Genomic DNA, 19928 nt, shown 5'->3' with positions numbered 1-19928 from the left:
AAAAGTGGATCCAAGGTCGCACCACTCTCGTTTTTCTAGAGTTTAGTGCAGAAACTGGAGGGCACCATCACATGTGCAACAGCCGATTGTGAGGAGCCACTTTCCGCACATGAATTGCGCATGTTCGAAAATTAGTCCACCGTTGGTCTACCTTTTTTCCGCGTAGGAAGTGATAGCTCGCGACTCACTATCACACGTCTGACGACGCCCTCTGGTTTCTGGTCCGAATTTGCAAGAAAACGGGCATGTCACAAATTTGGATTTTGTTTTTAATAGGAAAATTAGACGCCTTTCAATTTATTCTTGTTTTTCTTTTTTTTTAAGAATTGTAGAGGCTGTAGGTTGAGTTTTGACCAAAAGTACATGATCTCAAAAAGCACTTTAGCACCCCTTTAAGAGAATTTAGCCATTTTATATACCAAGGCCCTATTTTTTCCCTAATTTCCCTATTTTGATGCATCCTTTGGCCTTGGTGTGATGCATCTGGTCAAGCTTGGTGGTGTGGCGTTCTTGCAGTCTTCTGGAACACCCTGGGAGAGTGCGAGAACTTTGCCGTGCTGAGCGGACACACAGGTGCCGTGCTGGACATGCACTTCTCCACGGACGGCGGGTGAGTGGGGCGAGCCCAGAGCACGCGTATTGTCTAATTCGATTGGGAAGGAGATGGACTCAAATACGGCTTCGGCATTGCCAGCTTTCAGGGCACCAAGAATGCCTGAACGACCCGCCCTTGTGCCAGGCAGGCTATGACATGGCAACTTTTTGATTGTAGCTCCCTAGAATTGAACACCAGGAGTGTGCTGCCTCCGAGCAGGATATTTATGTGAGAAAGTGCTGTGCCCAGGGTAGCACCTCGGAAGCAGTTGTACTGCCTTGGGGGCAGCACTTGCTTCTCCACATGCGCCCCAATTACGGCGTAAAATATATGTAAGTCTGGACACCGTGCACATCTCAGCTGCCAGATAAACTCCCGTTGTTGGCCCAGTTTCTTCTGTTTTTCTATGGCAGACGTGCTTTTTTTAAGGCGAAAGCCTTATATGTCCCATTACTCGAAAGGCGGCGTCGGCGCTGTGCCCGAAATATGCCCATAAAAATGTCATCAAGCACGCACCGCTCAAGGTCAAAGCAGACTCGCCTCAGAAATAAAACACAAAGAAAAGCGCAGCAATGCAGATGCTTCGTCACGGTTAACATTGGAACCAGCAAGGTAGCTACACCTGCACACGGGGGGAGCGTGATGTCACCGCCGGAGTGACGTGTGAAAACGGAAGGCATGGTACGCTGCTTGCAGGGATGTGCTGCATGTAGGAATGCTTTCGCATTCCTACACATAAGCAATCTTAAGTGTCTTCGGCGTGCCTTTGTAAATCGTTTTCTGGGTGTGTCACATTCTGTAGAAATTGACACTTGCATTATGAGTGTTGTTTAGACACTGCTTCATCATTGACCCTAGTTTCGTACCTTGACGGCAGCAATAACAGTTTTATGTATGCAACGAAGCGGAGAGGTCTTTCGCACTGTGTTCGAGTTGCCGTCTGTCAGCGTCGGAGCAGAAAGATAGCGTACCCGGGTGTCATGGGAGTAAGACACGTATACCAATGCTCGATGGCATCCCAACCCCTGGCTGCTGTATCTTCCGTGAAACATAGAAAACATGTACCACGGTGCTCGTATGGTACATGGAGCACGTCTCCGGCAGGTGTGTTTTCTGCGTCCCAAAAAGTGACCCCTCGATTTCCGCCCAACGACATCATAGAAGTCTCACCTTCCTGCTGTGGATCTGTTGGTGTCGCAGCTGCGGTGATGGATGTGGCAGACGCCTGTTCTGCTGCAATTGTCTCTCTAGCTTGACGGTCCACAGAAGCTCCGGCAGCCAGGAGTTGGGCTGCCGAAGCTTCGCGTTCGCGCTCGCTTACACTTTTTGCCGGGACCGTTAGACCGCCAAAATCGCGACATCCAACGGCACGACGTTCCGGCTTCTGAGATGCCACTTGAGGTGTGGGCGAGACGGGACACTAAATGCAGCGGTCAAAGACGCGGTCGAGGCACCATGGCGTCAGTGGGCAGATCATTCGTGTCCTTAGCTCTCTGGCGGATAAACGGCTCTCTGGTGACTGATGCAGCATGAAATGCAATGGGCTGATGAGAGGACAAAGTTTTCGACTAATGTGCGATAAAATTTGTCCGAAAAAAACGGAGCCTGGAAATTTGCGTCGTAATTGAAAGGTTTGTTTGATTGGTGCAACATTCTGGTTCAGTGGCACTGGTGCAGTACGGGTACCGAAGTAGCACAGTTCTTTGGGCCAAATGGCGAGTTTGGAACTTTGAACTTTATTACGACGAAATTTGTGTCAAGGGATATCGGACCAAAGTGCTGGCAATTTAGGGCCTTGAAAGCCCCATAAATATAATCAAACCTGATTTCATTTAGGCAGAGTCTTGGTATATTGGCCCGCCAAACAATTGCCTGGTTGTTTGGTCGTCACCTGGCTCCTTAGGGCCTGAATTGTCAAACAAGTTCCAGTATTAAGCTTCACTGGTTGTTCTTGATGTTCGGTTGATACCATGCGTCTTTGGTTCGTGTCTGGCGCTTTGGCAATTATCTGATGAACCAGAGAGAACCTAAAGAAAAGTACTGTGGTGCTAACTAACGCCTCGGAGCAAAACCTTATAAAGCCCAAGTTAGGTCCCTAAAAGGGCCAAATTGGGTCTGATTTGGGCGTTTCTCTGGCCTGCTGCTCGGAAACAATGTAGCAATACTTTGTTCCTCAATTTTTTTATGTGTGCCGCCATTTTAATGCTTGGTGCAGAGTTGGTGCAGTTGACAATCATTACAATCTGAAAATGCGACCTCCTGGGCGTTGGATACGGTGCTAGGAAGCTCAGGCTATAGCGTTTTGCTCTGACACGGACTGTTTATTATCTCTGGAGAACAGAGGGCCGTTTCCTGCCATTTCAGATTGAGTTTCAGATAACTGCCAACGATCATGTTTGAGCACCAAAAAGAATATTGGCTTACAAAAGCAAGGGAAGGAACCACACTTTTGGTTTTTCGGTTTCCAGGCTAGGTGGCACAAGGTACCACCCATTATGAAGGGTTCAGACGTGTCCGTCCAGGTGGCTGAAGTGTTGTTATTCTGAAGCCAACGCCATCAGATCAAGTAGCTCGTGGAACTCCCATGGAGGGGTTACCCTTCTTCCTTTTTCTCAAGCCCGCCACTCGTTGTTTGAAGCACCAGCTCGAGTCTATGTTTCGAAACTGAGTCCTTCGGAGACGCTAAGGTGAAGCCCCATCTAGACGTTAGGCTTCAAAACCTGCGTTGCTGTAGTTACCATGGCAGCCATCCCCTCCTAGAACGGTGGCGCGCCGAACGACGGAAGGAGGACCTTGGGTGGAGAGGGGGCGGGCACTGCTAATGCAGGCGGCATCTGGGCAGTTCAGTTACTGAGTTGATCTGCTTTTAAAGGTGAGTTTCTGATATAGGTGTGCTCCGAAACAAGATTTCGTTTGCTCCAAATTTAGAACTAGCTGGATGACCCCCGATTTATTATTATTTATTTATTGTACTTTTCCGGCGCCCCTAAACAGCCCGTAGGCCTACATAAGGGTGCACCGGTGACACTTACATGCAGTTTTGCATAAAACGCATGCGTAAAATTATGCATGCATTTTGCAAACGCATGCATAATTTGAAGAAACAAAAATGTGAAATATAAATGTAAATGAGAAAAGTGCATAAAGTTGAAAACAACACTGTTTGCTAAAAAGACTGATACAAGAGAGTGTCACATTGTAAAAGCACTAGCAGAGACCGCATACTAAAACTTTCCCCGCAAAAAGATATCTACTTCGGGCGTATTTGTGACATTTGAACTGTTAAAATTATACTGGATACGCTCAATCTGTCTTAAGCTTTTTGGCTCAGAGGAACCGAAAACACGATGGGAGCGAGGGACCTGCCAGGTACAGCAATGAATACGGATGAGGTTAGCTTGGGGCAATCTATGAAACCGTGAAGACATTTGTGTAAAAATAAAAAGTCTCGTGCCTGCCTCCTTTCGGAGAGGCAATGCAGGTTTAAAATCTTCAACAATCGCTCATGGCTGAAATAAATTCGCCTGTTAAAATAACGATCGTAAAGTAGTCGAACAAACTTCTTCTGTACATTTTCAAGTTCATTCGAGTTTGTCTGGTTTAAACGATTCCAAACAACGCTGGAGAAATCCAGTCTAGGCTGGATGAGGGATCGGTACAAATGCAAAAAGCAAGAAGATCCCCTAAAGTTTCGAGTCATTCTGGTAATCGCACCCAAACTACGGTAACATGTATTGCTCAAGTATGCCACATGATCAGAGATTTAAATTCACTGTCCAAGAAAACTCCCAGATCATGTACAACTGAAACGCGCTCAATCGAGCACTTGTTCAAAGTGTAGTCAAAGGTGTTAAAGAAATGTTTTCTCGAAAAAGATATGACTTTTGTTTTAGCCGGGTTGAGAACCAACTTGTTTTCCTTGCACCAGTCTGCCAATTCTGTAATATCTTGCTGTAGTTTATTGCACTCAGAAATGTCAACAATAGCTCGAAAAAGCTTAACGTCATCGGCAAATTGTAACATTTCCGAGTGATTTATGCATGAGCAAATATCGTTCACGAAGATGTTGAAAAGCAGAGGCGATAGGCTAGAACCCTGCGGGACTCCCGATCTGGAGAGGTACGCGGTTGATTGTGCACCACCGTATGAAACAGAATTCCATCTGTCATGCAGATAGCTCTGAATCCATTTGCAATGTGGTAAGGATATACCATAGGACGCAAGTTTCTTAACTAGCAGTGAATGACTCACTAGGTCAAATGCTTTTTTAAAATCAAAGTAAATTGCGTCGACCTGCTGCTTCGACCCTAGTTTGGCACCCACAAATTCCATAAACGCGATTAAGTTTGTTTCCACAGAATGATTTGGCATAAAACCATGTTGTTGCACGTTTATACGTCTGGAAAAAAAATGCATGATATGACAATGCATGGCCTTTTCGAACACCTTGGCAAACGAACAGATCAGTGAAATTGGACGATAATTACTGACAGTTAGTGCCGACCCATCTTTGAATATTGGCACAACTAGAGAGTACTTCCATGCAGTTGGAGAAAGCCTATCTTTCAACGACCGATTAAATATAAAAGTTAAAATCGGAGCTAACACGTCACCGCGACCTTTCACTGTTAACATTATAGATGCTTGAAGTTTACTGCTAAGTTCTTTTAAGTTCTTTTACTGCGAAGCTTAGTATATATATGTATAGTGGCCCCAGATGAACCTTGCTGCCGGGCCGAAGGCAGTGTGCTCATCCCCCTCTCCTGCCTTTTGCTGCCCCAGGCTCCGAGGGCAGCCTGCTCATCCCCCTCTCCTGCCTTTTGCTGTCTTAGGCTGCTGTTCACGGCCTCGACGGACAAGACGCTGGGCGTGTGGGACACCCGGGTGGGGGTGCGCATCAAACGACTGCGGGGCCACTCCCTCTACGTCAACTGCTGCCACCCAGCCCGCAGGGGGCCCCAGCTGCTCTGCAGCGGGGGCGACGACAGCACCCTCAAGGTCCTCTCGTCCCCTCATTCATTGCACCCTTAAAGGCCCGCTCAGGGCATTACGTAAGGGTGGCAAGGAACGGTAACAAAACATGCAAAAGTAAAAGTGGCAGAAGTTATATGTGTACCCTACTTAAGTGGACTAGTAGAAGATTATAAGACTGCAGTATTGGTGACGCTAGCGATGCAAAATGGCGTCTGGTTACATGTAGCGATGATTAGGAGAGAATGATTCGTTAAGTGCATTCGTTTTACTGGAGATTTGTGTAATCGGGTAAGGGTTATTCAGGCAGGATGATATTCTATTGGAGGTGTTGAGAGGTTCTCAAAGTTTACAGTTTTGAGGAGCGCCTGTCTCTCTCGATTGCTAGCCAAGGAACCGCTCTGGGTCTGGGCGTTGCTTCAGTAAAGCAGTGCAGGAGCCCGCAGAGTTTGTAAACAAAAATGCACCTACTGAGGAGCGTTTGGCTTGTAGCTATGCATCATTGGGGGGCTCAGGTCGAGAGCCGTTGGAACGATTCGGGGGGAGGGGGTGTCACAGTCAAAGATAACTGTGTGGACCGGCCTTGAGACTGCATTGAATGACACCGTGACACTGGTGGACATGTTGCTCGCTCGAGCTTGCGTCACTTGTGTGATCCTCACTGTTCCGGGTGAAAAGTATAGAGAGAGAGAGGGTTCAAAACGCTGCGGGAAACCTAGCTGCAGACAGAGCCTCTGTTCGTCTGCTCACATGTCGGGAGTGGGTAGGATGTGACTTGAAGCATTTCTTTGGAGGTGACCAGGGGTGCTATGTTGCGCTTTTTGGACTCCCAGGAGACTTGGAAGAGGGAAGTGACGTCAACGACTAGAGCAAACGCAGATTGGATGTTGACAGAAGAAAACGAAATCAACACCCAATCTGCGTTTGCTGTGTCGTTGACGTCACTTCCCTCTCCCTAGTCTCCTGGAAGTCCAAAAAGCGCAGCATAGCCCCCCAGGCGTCATCGTCCGATAAATATTTGATGGGATGGATTTGGAAGGATGTTGTTTCCAGTCAAGCATTGAGCTCTGTTTGAAATGTTCAAAAGTTTTACTTTAGTAATGTTATTATTAATAGTTAAACATATAAAATAGCGCAAAAGACGACAAGGACAAGAAGTATACAGGACAGGCGCTAACTTTCTACTAGTTATTATTAATAATTGTTATTATTAATAATTGTCTTCATTTGACTTCAAAATACATAGTGGACTATGACTGCCTAGTCCTGGAATGCAGTTGGTGTAGTAAGTGTGTTCTGAAGGATACCTAAGTCTCAAAAACCCAAGTTCAAGAAAAAAAAAATTTTTTTAACTTCTGGTTGGGACATGTTGCGAAATTAATGTCCCCCTCTCCTTTCACAAAAATATTTTTTGCCGCAATGTTTTTGTGTACATTTTTGAAAAAGGAGCAGTTCTGAAATTAATTTATATTTTGAGGTTGATGCCTGTAAATAGATGTTAGGTTTGCAATCATTCCTAACTTAAAATGTCTCACAACAAAAGTATTTTAATAAAAAAATGAAAGTTCATTTTTGGGCACACATGTTCAATCCAGGTACTTGAAAAAAATGTGTTTTGGGAAGGTCTGCATCTTTTTTAATAAAGTAAAGTACACCCCCACCCGAAATCTTTTTTTTTTTTAATGTTTAGTCTATGTTAAAATGTAGAGCTAGTGGTCCGGACCAAGTGCTAAAGTTTCAGAACTAACTGTTATCTTACTCAAAAGTCATAAGCAATATTCCGAAATGCTCAATGAAAAAACGGGGCCTGTTCTCGGCTATACGCACCTTCCGGTCCCATGTATCTGTGGGCTTCGGCGGCCACCGTTTTACCATCGAAAATTTTCTAAAATCACTTATAACTTTTTATTGTGCTCACGGTTAGTTTTGAAACGTTGGAATCCGGACCGAGCCGCCGGGCGCTACGCTCGGGCGTAAACTCTGCGTTAGACGTTTCACAGTTGATTTCTGCAATCTTAGAAACAATTTACTCTGCAGTCCCACTGCTCATACATCGTACAAAAGGCACAGTGTTTGCTGCAGACACGACAACAGAATTATTGAGCAAGTTCGAGGCATGTTTGCTTCATGTGTGGATCGAACACGTCTGCCGAGAGTTTTCGTAAGACTGATGCAACAGGGCCATCGTGCAAGGAAGGAGCACGCCTCAGTCAGTGACTGCAGACGGTCGTCCGTACGACGTATTGGCAGTGCGACCCCGGCGGCTCTAGGGAGCCTGTCTTGGCGTCTCTCCGAAGCTCGGAGCGTGACGGAACGTGCTCTCGGGCGGCGGGTGTTTTTGCAGCTCTGGGACACGCGCAAGCGGACGCCCGCGCACAGCTTCCAGGAGAGTTACCAGATCACGGCGGTGTCCTTCAACGACACGGCTGAGCAGGTGCTCTCGGGGGGCATCGACAACCTTATCAAGGTGGGCCTCGCCTCGCGCCTCCGTGGCGGCCTTTTGGTGGCGGTATGGTGCCCGGAGCACGTCTCCGACCGGTCCGTTTACCCCATCGGCACGCCGGCTTGGCAGTCCGGGGGGCCCAAGTTGGGCCTAACCAAAAGAAGGTCAAGTTTAGCTCTACCTGGGCTTTTTCAAGCTTTTTAAAACCCTATATTCCCAAACAAAGAAAAAAATACAAGTTTTGGCCCAAAAAATTGTGTTACCTGGAATCTCTCACATATATCGAAAGTGGTCCCAAAGTGGGACCAAATGACGTTGCCAAAGCCAGCTCGTCACGCCGTCGGACGTTGCAACCCTGGCGGTCCACCTCTGAAGTCCCGGCGAAAAGTATGAGCAAACGCAAATGTCTCCATCACCGCGTTGTCCCAACCCAGCTGCCGAAGATTTATTCGCACCTCTTTCACCAGTGCAGCAAAAGTATACGGCGGTGTACTTCTGGTCGTATCTTAATGCACACACAGGAGTACACTACCCTACACTTTTCTGCACCTGTGCAGCTAAATCGAGCAAAGCTCTTACTGCGATGTCATTGAGCGAAAATTGCGGAGCCGCTTTTCGCATGAGGCAAAACAAGCCGGTCGGAGACGTGTGGCAGGCACCGTGGCAGCGGGAAAGGGAAACAACAGCGTCGGCTTCTGCCTTGCCCAGGTCTGGGACCTGCGCAAGAATGCCGTGCTGTACCGCATGGCCGGGCACCTGGACACTGTGACGGGGATGTCGCTGAGTCCGGACGGCTCCTACCTGCTCTCCAACTCTATGGACAACACCCGTGAGTATGGGCTGGGAGGGTGGTGTGGGTCATTAGCACCAAGATGGTGGTGCCCTCTTCAAGGGGCACCAAGGTGCTTTTCGAGATCCTCGTTTTAAGGTCATGGCTTGATCTGTGAGCTCTAAGCGTCCTAGAAAAAACAAAATTACATTTGTGCGTGGCCGATTTGCGTATTAAAAAAGTGATAAAATATTTGGACAGTTACCGTCGGTGCAGAACCACAGATGGCGATACCAAATTTTGCTGAGTATGGTCAAACGCAAGGTTTGGTAGCATCATCTCTTGTTCTGCGTCGACGTTAAGTCTCCGAATGTTTGATCTCGTTTTAATATACAAATTGGCCGCGCACGAATGTAATTTTGGGTTTCTTAGGATGTTTAAGCTCATAGATTGAGGAATGATCATGAAACGAGGATCTCAAAAAGCACTTTTGTGCTCCTTTAAGGCTGGTTCACACACTTGTGACAGCTTACGACTGAGCACCTGAAAACCTCCTGTGATCTCTTGCGATGAGAGAACGCACTGATGTGGTCTGTCCTGTGGCCGTGGAGCACTCGGAATTTCCATATGTTCCCCTTTTCTTTTTCCATTGTTCTTTTACAGCGGTGCTGTTAAGGGCTAGGTTCCCCAGGATCGTGTCCGTGTATGTCGACGCAAACCTACCTGGACAGCTACCGCCACCTATAAGCGATGGCAACAAGCACACAACCAGTATGGTTTCCGCCATCGCTCGTAGATGGCGGCAACCTTTCCAGCTATAGTAGAAGAATGGATAGTTGGGCGCGTTGGTGGGAATTCATCGTAGGAAACAGCGCAAAAAACAGACGACGACGAAGAAGAAGCACACAGTGTATCGAGTACAGCTCCGCTAGTCTTCCTTCTTCACGAGAGTGGAAAGGCTGAATGTTTTCTTTATTGGCTTTAACATTTTTTGCAAGTTGTTATAAACAACCATTTTTCAAAGATAGTATGTATACTTGAAATACTGCAAAACCTTTGCCCTGGTGAAAGGCAGTTCTTGGGCCACCTCGTAGATGGTGCCAGCGTGCCTGTACATTCTCTAGTCGTAAGAGCTCGCAAGAACTCGGTCACAAGCAAACGCAAGCGCGTGAACCAGCCTTTATAGTTTCCATCTACGATGCGACGACTAGGACTTTCTTTGCCGTGTGATCACAATTTGCGATCCCGGCTGCTCATTTTCAGTTGCGAACTACAAGTTGCACGGTGTGTCTGAAAAGCACAATGGAAGCTCAAAGTCATTATATTCCTAGACCAACACCATCGACGTTGCATGGTTGCATCGATGGAAGTCTTTCTTCTGTTGATGAAAGCAAAATTACCCTAATTCAGGTAAATACCTTATAGTGCGCGTTTGGCGAATCGCGAATGCCTATCACAGCAACGCATGTGGTCGCACACATCTTTGTAGGGGGTGGTGGCTTATGCCACTGAGCCTAGAGACATTTACTCCCCTTCTCTTTATATTTTTCTCCACATTATGTCTCTCATTACTACTACACCAATTTTGTTCATTATCATACTTCCCTGGACTTTTTCTGCCAATCTTCTAACCTCCTTTTGGTGATTGCAATACCTTTTTTCTCCTTTCTGCTGTTCACTTTACATCCGACAAATGTCACCAGACGGTGACATTTACCATTAGATTTTGGAAGCATGGTGCAATTTTCTAGCTTCTCGTGTCCACGTTAATGAACCATTGCATCGGTCTGAATCCGGTAAAACCCAGAGGGGAAAATCCCTCATGACCTTGAGTAACCTTAAGCACTGCCGGGGCCACAAGAGTAGTCGGCGCTTGATTGCACGAGCCTATGTGTGTGTTTTTTAAGCTGAGTTATTTGTCATTCTATTGAGGCAGTTTAGGTGCAAATAAGCATCTCTTTTTTTTTCTGTCTGGCAACCAAATTACGTAGGAGCTAGTTTGTGCAGCGTGTGAACTATGTGCAAAACTTGCTTTTGTCTCTAAGCAAGGATTACAGTTACCGAATCTAGTAACAATGATTACGGCGATATTTGCACCCCACTGGTTTGTTTTGTCGTGCATACATGAGGGCAAGTTGTGTTCTTATGGACTATCAGCACCAAGATGTTGCAGTCATGCCTTCTTTGCAGTTTCTGTCTGTGACATGTATTCTAAATATGGGCAGTTGGACCTTTTAAGTAATGTTTTTATGGTAATTTTTTTTTTTTTTTTTTCTGGTGAAATCTGGGCAAATTTTGGCAAGAGTCTATCTAGTACAGCCGCAAACAACTCCATTCCCCCCCGGTCAAAAAAAAAAAAAAATAATAACCACAACGTGAGTCGTTTGCAATAGCGAGACAAAAATTTGAATATTTACAGAGTTCATCCCCGAACATTTTCTCCGTATAGCGGAGGGTTCATATTAACAAGAAGTGACTATATTGCGACCACTTTTTACTTTTTGTTTGTCCCGTACCAGTGCGAATCTGGGACGTGCGGCCCTTTGCACCCCAGGAGAGGTGCGTCAAGATCCTCCAAGGTCACCAGCACAACTTTGAGAAGGTGAGCATGTCTCGTCTGGCGGTGGTTGCGACACCTTTCTAATGTAGGCCGCATTTTAATAGAAGCAAGCTTGAGACTTGCATAGCCATAGCTGTACTGTCACAAGCTCTATTTCGTGGGCTAATGTCCTATTAAAAGACCCCTGAAAATAAAAAAAATTGTTTTTTTAAACAAACTGCTTCGGACACACGTGTCAAAAAATACATTTTACGGGGGAAAATAAATGTTTTTAGAGCAATATTGGCGGTGAGAGATTTATTTTAAATTGTGCGCACGAATTCCATGGCGTTGTGGAATGGTCATTCGCTCAACAAGATGACCATTCTCTCTTTCGACCTCAACGTGAAGGCGAAGTCGATCCTATTCTCCTCCACGCACCCAAAAAGCCGAGAGAGAGAAAAAGTGGAAAGGAGGTAACTACCGACGAAATCGCGTCTCACGCTGAACAATTAATTAATTGACACGCGTGTCCCCCCAGATTGTTAAAAAAGAATTGTTTTCCTAAACTTCGATAAGACGCCTTGATGGGGCATGTGGTCAGTGCCATTACGGGTCACAAGGGCCACTGTGTCAGGCCAAGGCAGGTCACATGACATCAGGGTGTCGAGTTACGGCGTAAAGCGACTTCGTGTCACGTGACGACTTCGTGCGCGAGTCACATGAGGTCCCGCTCTTCCCGACCCACTTGACTTTCTTTAGTGGAAGGGGAAGGGGATTCGATTGGTTATATTATACGCTACCTGACTCGAGAAAATTTCTAAGGGGAAAGACACATTCATATCTTGCAACGTAATTGGCTTCACACTTGGCATACTCAATCCACTTCGCAGTTGGATTGCAAAAATCTCTGGACAGAAAGAAATGCAAGTTCCCGGTGCCAAGGTTAATTGACTTTTTTCAGAAGTCCATCGAGCAACATTGGCGGTCATTGGTGCTCGGGCACGAAGCGCGTTATTGGATCTGAGCCCTCGCCTAACGCTGATGCGGCGCTCGTGTACAATACACGTTCAGAGTATGTGATGGAGCAATGGCAGACTGCCGTTGGCGCAGACTTTGGAAAAGGTTCTGTTATAAGTAGTTTTTGAAGCCTTAGTGGCAATACCTTTTTCCCCCGCAACAGTAAGGCCTCTCTGGAATTCAATCAGGCCACTTTCGATTGCCGTCATCATTCGAGTGCGTGGCATCTGCAACACGCTAAGGGTGGGTCTTCCGGTGACAGACGAAGCCAGGAGTTAAAGGCGTGCACCAAAGCGCGTAACACTAAACCTGTGTAGCGTAGACATTAGCATAACGTCTGAGACGGAATGGATACAAGCCCTGCGTCGGTTTTTATTTTGGACTCCCGTTCGATCAGTTGGTTCTCACACACTTGGCCCGTCAACCCCTTACCTCCTCGCCTACCAATGACTCGTGTTTCGGTTTCTGCACTTGTTTAGCGCACTCTCAGGCAGAGGGCAAAACCACCCCTGTTGCTCCATTTACCTTGAGTTGTTTGCACATTTGTTTTGCTGTTTGACAACAAAACCAACATTCGCTTTAGCAAGAAAAACAGAAAAGCAGTCACTCGTGAGCGTTTGCACTGAAACAACATGGCTTCGGGGCAGAGGTTCGCTTTAGCTGACGAAGAGATGCAGAATCTTCTTTTTGAAAGTGATTAATGCTCGGGCATACGCGAGGACAAATCCTTCGGCCTTTACGATTTTTCAGAATCTGACAATATTTTGATGGACAGTGACGGGAGTGATGCGAACGACGCAAATCCCGCAAGCATTCCATCAACTTGGGCATCTGCGCGTCAGTAGGGACTCGGACCCAAAGTCCTGATTTAGAGCGCAATACCACGCCTGGAAGTCGAAGAGATGGTTTGGTGTTATTTTGATGCAAATGTGTGTTTAAAATGAAGTGTTGCCATGCTTTTCTCGAAGAGAAATCTGAATAGGCAAGGGGTGAACCAGCAACCCTGGTGAAAAATCGAACCGAAGTAAATGACCGATATTGCTTTAGAGGCGCAAAATATGATCACAGCCGAAATATTTAGTCAAACCGAAACCGCACTCTTTTAAAGATGCGACCAGCTGCCCTTTAGCAGGCGGCCAGTGGGGCAGCAACACTGGGCGGTGACAAAAGCGTCGTTGCTTTGGTTCTTCTCCCACGCCTTTCCTTCATTGCGTAAAGTAGGGGATATCTCGTCCTCGCGTTTTCCAAAATATTTTTTGTTTCGTGGTTTGCATCTTAGTGCTCCTGGTTGTAAGCTATGCAGTCAAGCTCTGCTGTTCCGCTTGCTCCAGTGCAATGCTAGCATCACAAATGCCGCCCCCCCCCCCCCCCCCCCCCCCCCCCAAAGTACCGTAGCATCTCCTGAGTGGAGGATGAACGCTCTACACAACGCAACGTGCAAGGGTGTCCGTCATAGGTTCTCCACGTTTAAATGCACCTAGCAATGTAGCTAACGACCCTCCCCTTCCCCCATGCAAACTCTTCTGCATGATCCACAAGTCCGGGAGCACCCACCTGCAAATAGTGATACAGTGTGTGAAACTTGTGCAACTCATTCGGTATGATTCAAGAGTATTAACTTCCTCCTTCCGTGTACAGAGCGACCAGTGGCCGTGTGCGTTAGGACGCCACAGCTCGGAGCACGGGGAGCGTCCTGGGTTCAATCCCCACCCCTGCCCGTTTCGATCTGGAAAAGTATCGTACCGGCGTGCGCTTACATATCCTTACTGTTTGATGCACGTTAAAAAGCCCAGGCTAGCGGTTGTACTGCACTGGCTAATTTTCTCGTCTACAGCTGAGGCACCAGACGCACGTTGAGGACAACTAACTTCCGGCTGTCTAAACATACACGCAATGCAATTATTTTATCGTGCGCAGACACTGTTAATTTTCATTTCCGCGAGCATGAAACCAAACTGTATGCTCAAAAGAAAGTAAAAAAAAATATTTTTTTATTAAATAAATAAGGTCTTGTTTGATTTAAATCAGATTTTTTTTACTTAAACCACTGTGTCTAGAAAATAGACACTCTTTATCACTGCATGTATTTTTAAATATAAAATTTATTGATTGATTGATTTAGATATGTTAGATTGATGGAAGAAATAATTACCGTAAATTAAAAGAGCAGTTAAAATAACAACTTTTTTATAATGTAAGCCCCACCAACTAGAACGGAAACAGCTGGTTCTTTACAATAGAGCTGTTAAGGGCTGGTTTTCCCAGTTTTCCCACCAAACAAATGTTGACAGAAAACTATGCAAAACTCTGGACAGCTACCGCCATCTATGATTGACGGCAGCAACCAGACAACCAATCTGGTTGCCGCCGTTGCTCATAGATGGCGGCAACCTTTCCAGCTATCATAGAAGAATGGACAGTTGGGTGAGTTGGTGGGATTTCATCGTTGGAAACAGCGCGCAAAACAGACAAGGTCGGAGAAGAAACACACGGGACGAGCGTACAGCTTCACTGGTCTTCCTTCTTCACCAGAGTGGAAAGGCTGAAAGTTTTTTAGTTAGCCATAAAAATTGATTTGCTTTTTCTTTAATGTTCTGATTTGCTTGCAATAAGACATTGCTTTTCTAGTTTGTGTGCCTTTTTTTCGTGTTCTGATTTGCTTGAAATATGATGTTACAAAATGACGAACAAAGTGGAAGGTAGAAAGAAGGCTCACTGTTCCAATTCGCTCAGAAGAGCGCTTTTTGCTCGTGCTTAGATGCAAACCTTTCTCGCATAATAATTCTTTGATTTCAGTACAAGTCAAAGGCACACAGAAAGACTGAAATGACAGAGAAACAGTAAATAAAAACTAAGAACTGTTTGCGATAAAGGTTCAATTTAGATCACCATAGTAAAACTGGTCGGATTTAATTCACGATTTAAATCATCTCGATTTCTATTCTCCACTCCGACTCGGGATAAAATTTCTGTGGCACTTTAGAAGAAGGAAAAAGTGCAGGTGCACGGCTTTCATTGATGCTCAAGGTGTGGGTGTGCGTGGGCACCCATAGCCTTGACTTTATTGCCAAAGAAACTTCCCCCAAGTGTGGCAAGGCAGCCACGCTGGGTCCTTGCCCGGTGATCGGCGCCAAAAGCACACTTCTCTTGAAGTGCGCAGTGCATGGTATTGCCTTTTTAGCCGCTAGCTTTATAAGTATAGACCAATATTTTCTACATGTGCAGTCTTTTCTCAAATTTGTGCCGGCATTTTATGAGCATGAACTCTATCTGTGTGCGATGTAGGCCATATCGACATCTACCAAACATAGACTTCCTTTTTTTACAGACGGGATTACTCAAAAAAGATTGGGCCTTTCTCATCTAAAACCGACATCTTCCGAAACTGTTTTTTTTATTTTTCTGTGCAGCACTCGGCACTTGAATGAGGTAACAGAAAATATAGTCTCCCAAAAAGAAAACTTGCAATACTTTCTATCCTCGCTCAGTCTCGCATACTACATGTTCTATTTTGTGTATTTTTGATTTAGTGCACAAGCGTGCATTGTAGTCAGGGTTCCGTGTTTTTGGATGAATCCGAAAAACTGAAAAACACCAGTCAATGCAATTTTGATCAATTCAGATTTATCCAACAAACCCCAAATTTTCATGTGCCAATGCCCCTCCCAAGATAAATATCTCAGTAAAGACGATATTTTACAATGAAGTTTCATCAGAGCACAGGGTCAATGGTCCTGGGAAAATGCCACCACAGTTATCTTTCAAATCTCAGATCATTGCCCAAAGCCCTGGTCTTGCCGCTTATCTCGTCAAGGTTCAGGACAGCATGTCACCGTAGCATTCGTGTCACGACAAAAGCCTCTGTATTGGTTTCCATTTTGGGCCACACTATTTGTGTTTTAAGAGGAAGAAGAGGTTGTGTTTTTGTAACAGTGAAAGCTATGGACCGTAGAGATTGCATAAAATGAGGAAGAGGGACAGTTGAAACTTCTCTATTACATCCTTAACCACTCCACCTCGCACGGCAGCAGGGTAGGACTGATGGATTAGGATGGGGTGAATGCATGCTTCCCAGCGACTGCCTCCAGCAGTTTATTGAGCTCAAGGTATCGACGTTTGTTGAAGCCACACATGTGTGCAACCTTTGCAGGGGGGCAAATTAGCATTGCCAATGGCAATGGCACCAGCTCCAAATCTAGCTGAAGAAATATTAATTGACATAAGCATGCTTTATTTTTCTTTATCTAGCATACGTTTACACTCGGATATTCTTCATTTATTTTTCATGGGAAACACTGCGAAATTAAGCTCCGAATTTCTGAGATTTTGCTATCAAACAAAAAAAGATTTTCGATTTAGGTTCTTCTAATTTTTAATGATATGACTGGTATTGATAAAAGCAACTACATAAAATTACCTAACTACATTTCAAATCGTGTGGATCATACCAGAAAAATAAGGGAAATTTCTTGTTGAACAGATTATAAGAAGTTTTCATTTTTTCCACGCACATTCGCTCAGTGGAACCTGTTACCAAAGTATTTTTTTTTGTGACGACGTGGGACCATTTATCTCAGGAAATGGTCTTGATTTTTAATGTTGTTTATGTTCAATGTTTATGTATTCTCTTTATTGACAGCCCAGGTTGTATTCAAGTGTTCTGTTTTTATTTTATTGAGCGTATTAATCCATGTGCTGTACCTGCTATAATGCCGAAGTTTTTCGCGCTGTAGGTTTTTTTTCTGTAAATAAAATAAATTTTAAAAAAAATAAACTCTGAATTTAAATATAAAAAAGCAAAGGAGTGGACGAGGAAACCGCCAGTTTTCTCGTCTGCTCCTTTAAATTTGTGCTTTGCAAAAAGGACTCTGCTGTACACATTCACAAACTATGTTCCTCCAGTCTCGTTGGAATGGAATCGATAATACTCATTCTCTCTGTGCACAGAACCTGCTGCGGTGCGGCTGGTCGCCGGACGGAGCCCAGGTGGTGGCGGGGTCGGCGGACCGGTGCGTGCACGTGTGGGACACGACGAGCCGACGCCTGCTCTACAAGCTGCCCGGGCACAAGGGCTCCGTCAACGAGGTCTCCTTCCATCCAAAGGAGCCCATCGGTATGTGTGGCCAAAAGGTGTCGCAATCGGACCAAAAATGAGCAAGATGGTGCTCGTGTACCATGTTTTTAGGGCCTTCACGGGCCGTTTTCTAAGGTATCGATGCGACCACCAAATTTAATCAAAGTCGTGGGTCACTGAAGGCACACACTCAATGTTAAAAATAGAAAAAAATATGAAACCCATTTTTTGTGGCTTCTAAAAAGCTGCAAATACGTTGATTGAAAAAAAAAGTTCCACAGACAACCGGAAGCATTCTGTGCGTTCGTCGTTTCGCGTATCGTGGGACTCGCGGGGACTGCGATGGCAGCGGATGACCGGCGTGGGACCTTTATTTCAAAACTGTTGTTCGCGGTACCGGCGAATTCTGTCTACCTTTAAAAGAGAAATTTGGGACTGATCAAAAGAATTGGTATTCATCCCGTACGACACGCCCGACCACCAAGCCGATTTGCACGAAGACGTCGCCGAGCCGTCGCTCCCTGCTCATGGCTGAAGACATCGCTCGCGCAAACGTCAAGCACGACGTGTCTACTTCGAGTTGAATATGCTCGCGTACGATTTCTTTACTAGGTGTGAATGTCGCCAATGCGTGGTGGTTCCCGACTTCGGCCCGGGAGTGCTTTAGCTAGAGGAAAATCGGCAGCAAACTTTCGAACTTACAGTTTACTGATCATTACTAAGGAGAGAGATCCACCAGTAAATAGGTGCCCCGGTAGCTCAGTGGGAAAGACATCCGCTTCATACTCGGTAGGACCAAGATCGATCCCCCGTGAAACTTTTTTTTTTTTTTTTTCAAACATTTTTTGATGTTTACATATCTTTTTTTTTTTTTTTTTTTACAATTATCACTGAAGAAACAAACAAAAAAAATAACAAATAAATGTTGTGGACGACACTTCGCTGAGTTAAATGGTATGGGATTTCCTTTTTGACACTTGTGAACTCAATGTAATCACTTTCCACAAAATGCAAGGAGCATATAAATCAGGAAGCCTGTGCTTTCCGAGGTGCCCGTAAATGTTGAATTGCAGCCAGCCATTGGTCCCGATCCCTTGATCTTTCGGAAACTCTGTCGCACAATGCCCCTTTTTTTTTTCGGATGCAGGACATGTGAGCCAGCTCTTCACGCATCATCTTGGGTGTATTCTTTTCGGAGCCGATCATGGAAATTCTCCACGGGCACTCACTACTCATCTCCAACTCCTCAATGTACAAAACAACTCATCTTGGAGTTCAGAACAACGAGCGGAACAATCATAACTGCAAAAGCGAACAGTTCCCGTACGCCGCATGTCGTGTCGTCTGCTACGGAGAGGAGAAAAAAAAAAGAATGCACGGTCGGGTGTAGCCACGTGACTTCCGCCACTCACTCTCTTCTCTCCACTTCTCCGACCTCCGGATCCAAGCTGATCCGCTAGAAGAACCACTGGCTCTGCATTTCACCAACCATAAAGCAGTAATAATGAAGTCGAAACGCAACCCAGAACTCAGCACTACCTATGAGCAATAAAAAAATCAGCACTACCTATGAACAAAATCAGTATCATCAGCTCCACAAGAGCTTCGCCCCAATCAACATCATTCACAACATGGAGATGCGGTCATTTTTAATGTACAAGTCGCCTTTTTTTCTTTTTTTTTTACTAGATTTCTGTAGCTGTCTAGGTAGGACCTTTAGGATATAAAGTATATCCTATAAAATAAAAAAAATAATATAAGAACAGAAAGTAACCGGTTCCAGAGGGTAACCGGCAGAAGAAAGCACTACTAAAAGCTGCAGTCCTACATCTGTGCTCTCAAGCCTTATGAACGGGATCCACTCGGGCGGATTGATAATGTGGTGAAAAAAGATAGGTGTCACATGGGATTCCGGTTTGGGAATGATATATGCTGTGAAAGAACTTCAAGCGGAGCTTTGCTCTACGGTATTCGAGTGTATCCCATTGTAGAGTCTGTTTAGCACGTGACACACTAAAATCTCTATCTTTTAATGACCTTCCCAATACATAGCGGGCCGCAAAGGTTTGCACCCTTTCTAGTTTATCTCTATCCGTTATAGTCGGCGGGTGCCACACAGTGCAGGCATATTCTAAAGTAGAAAACACATTTGTTTTTTACAAGAGCTCCCTGGTGGCTCGAGGAAAGTTACGCGTATTTCTGCGAAGAAAACCCGAAGATTTTGAAGCCTTTGCTAGACTATAATCGACACGTCGACTCCAATGTAATGAAGACGTAAAAAAACGCCTAAATAGTTAAACTCAGAAACCACTTTTAGATTAATATTGTTTATTTCATAACGGAATTCATTCACTGTTTTTCTTGGCAAACGTACCCACACACGTCAGGGTCTTTCTCAAGCAACTTACGAAGTCTGTCCCTCAGAGCACCATCAACTTTTCTGTCACAGAGTCCAAGATTTCAAACTGTGTCTCTAGATCAAGTACCACTGTTTCCAGCCTTGCTATCGCATTTGGA

The 19928-nt window shown here is 45.4% G+C and overlaps 1 protein-coding gene across 1 annotated transcript in view; it reads left to right on the top strand.

Moving 5' to 3' along the window:
• The window catches only part of LOC8043085 (U5 small nuclear ribonucleoprotein 40 kDa protein), a 42531-nt gene that overhangs the window by 10146 nt on the left and 12457 nt on the right, over positions 1-19928 (top strand). Inside the window, exons 3-8 of the mRNA XM_042287316.1 lie at positions 517-610; positions 5428-5593; positions 7911-8033; positions 8718-8838; positions 11298-11380; positions 17285-17450. Of these exons, the coding sequence (XP_042143250.1) occupies positions 517-610; positions 5428-5593; positions 7911-8033; positions 8718-8838; positions 11298-11380; positions 17285-17450 (753 nt within the window). The remainder of the gene's footprint in view (positions 1-516; positions 611-5427; positions 5594-7910; positions 8034-8717; positions 8839-11297; positions 11381-17284; positions 17451-19928) is intronic.

The sequence above is a fragment of the Ixodes scapularis genome, unplaced genomic scaffold (genome assembly GCF_016920785.2).
Source record: "Ixodes scapularis isolate PalLabHiFi unplaced genomic scaffold, ASM1692078v2 PGA_scaffold10__122_contigs__length_95168666, whole genome shotgun sequence".
NCBI classification, from domain to species: Eukaryota; Metazoa; Arthropoda; class Arachnida; order Ixodida; family Ixodidae; genus Ixodes; species Ixodes scapularis.
This window is presented reverse-complemented; position numbering and strand designations above follow the sequence as displayed.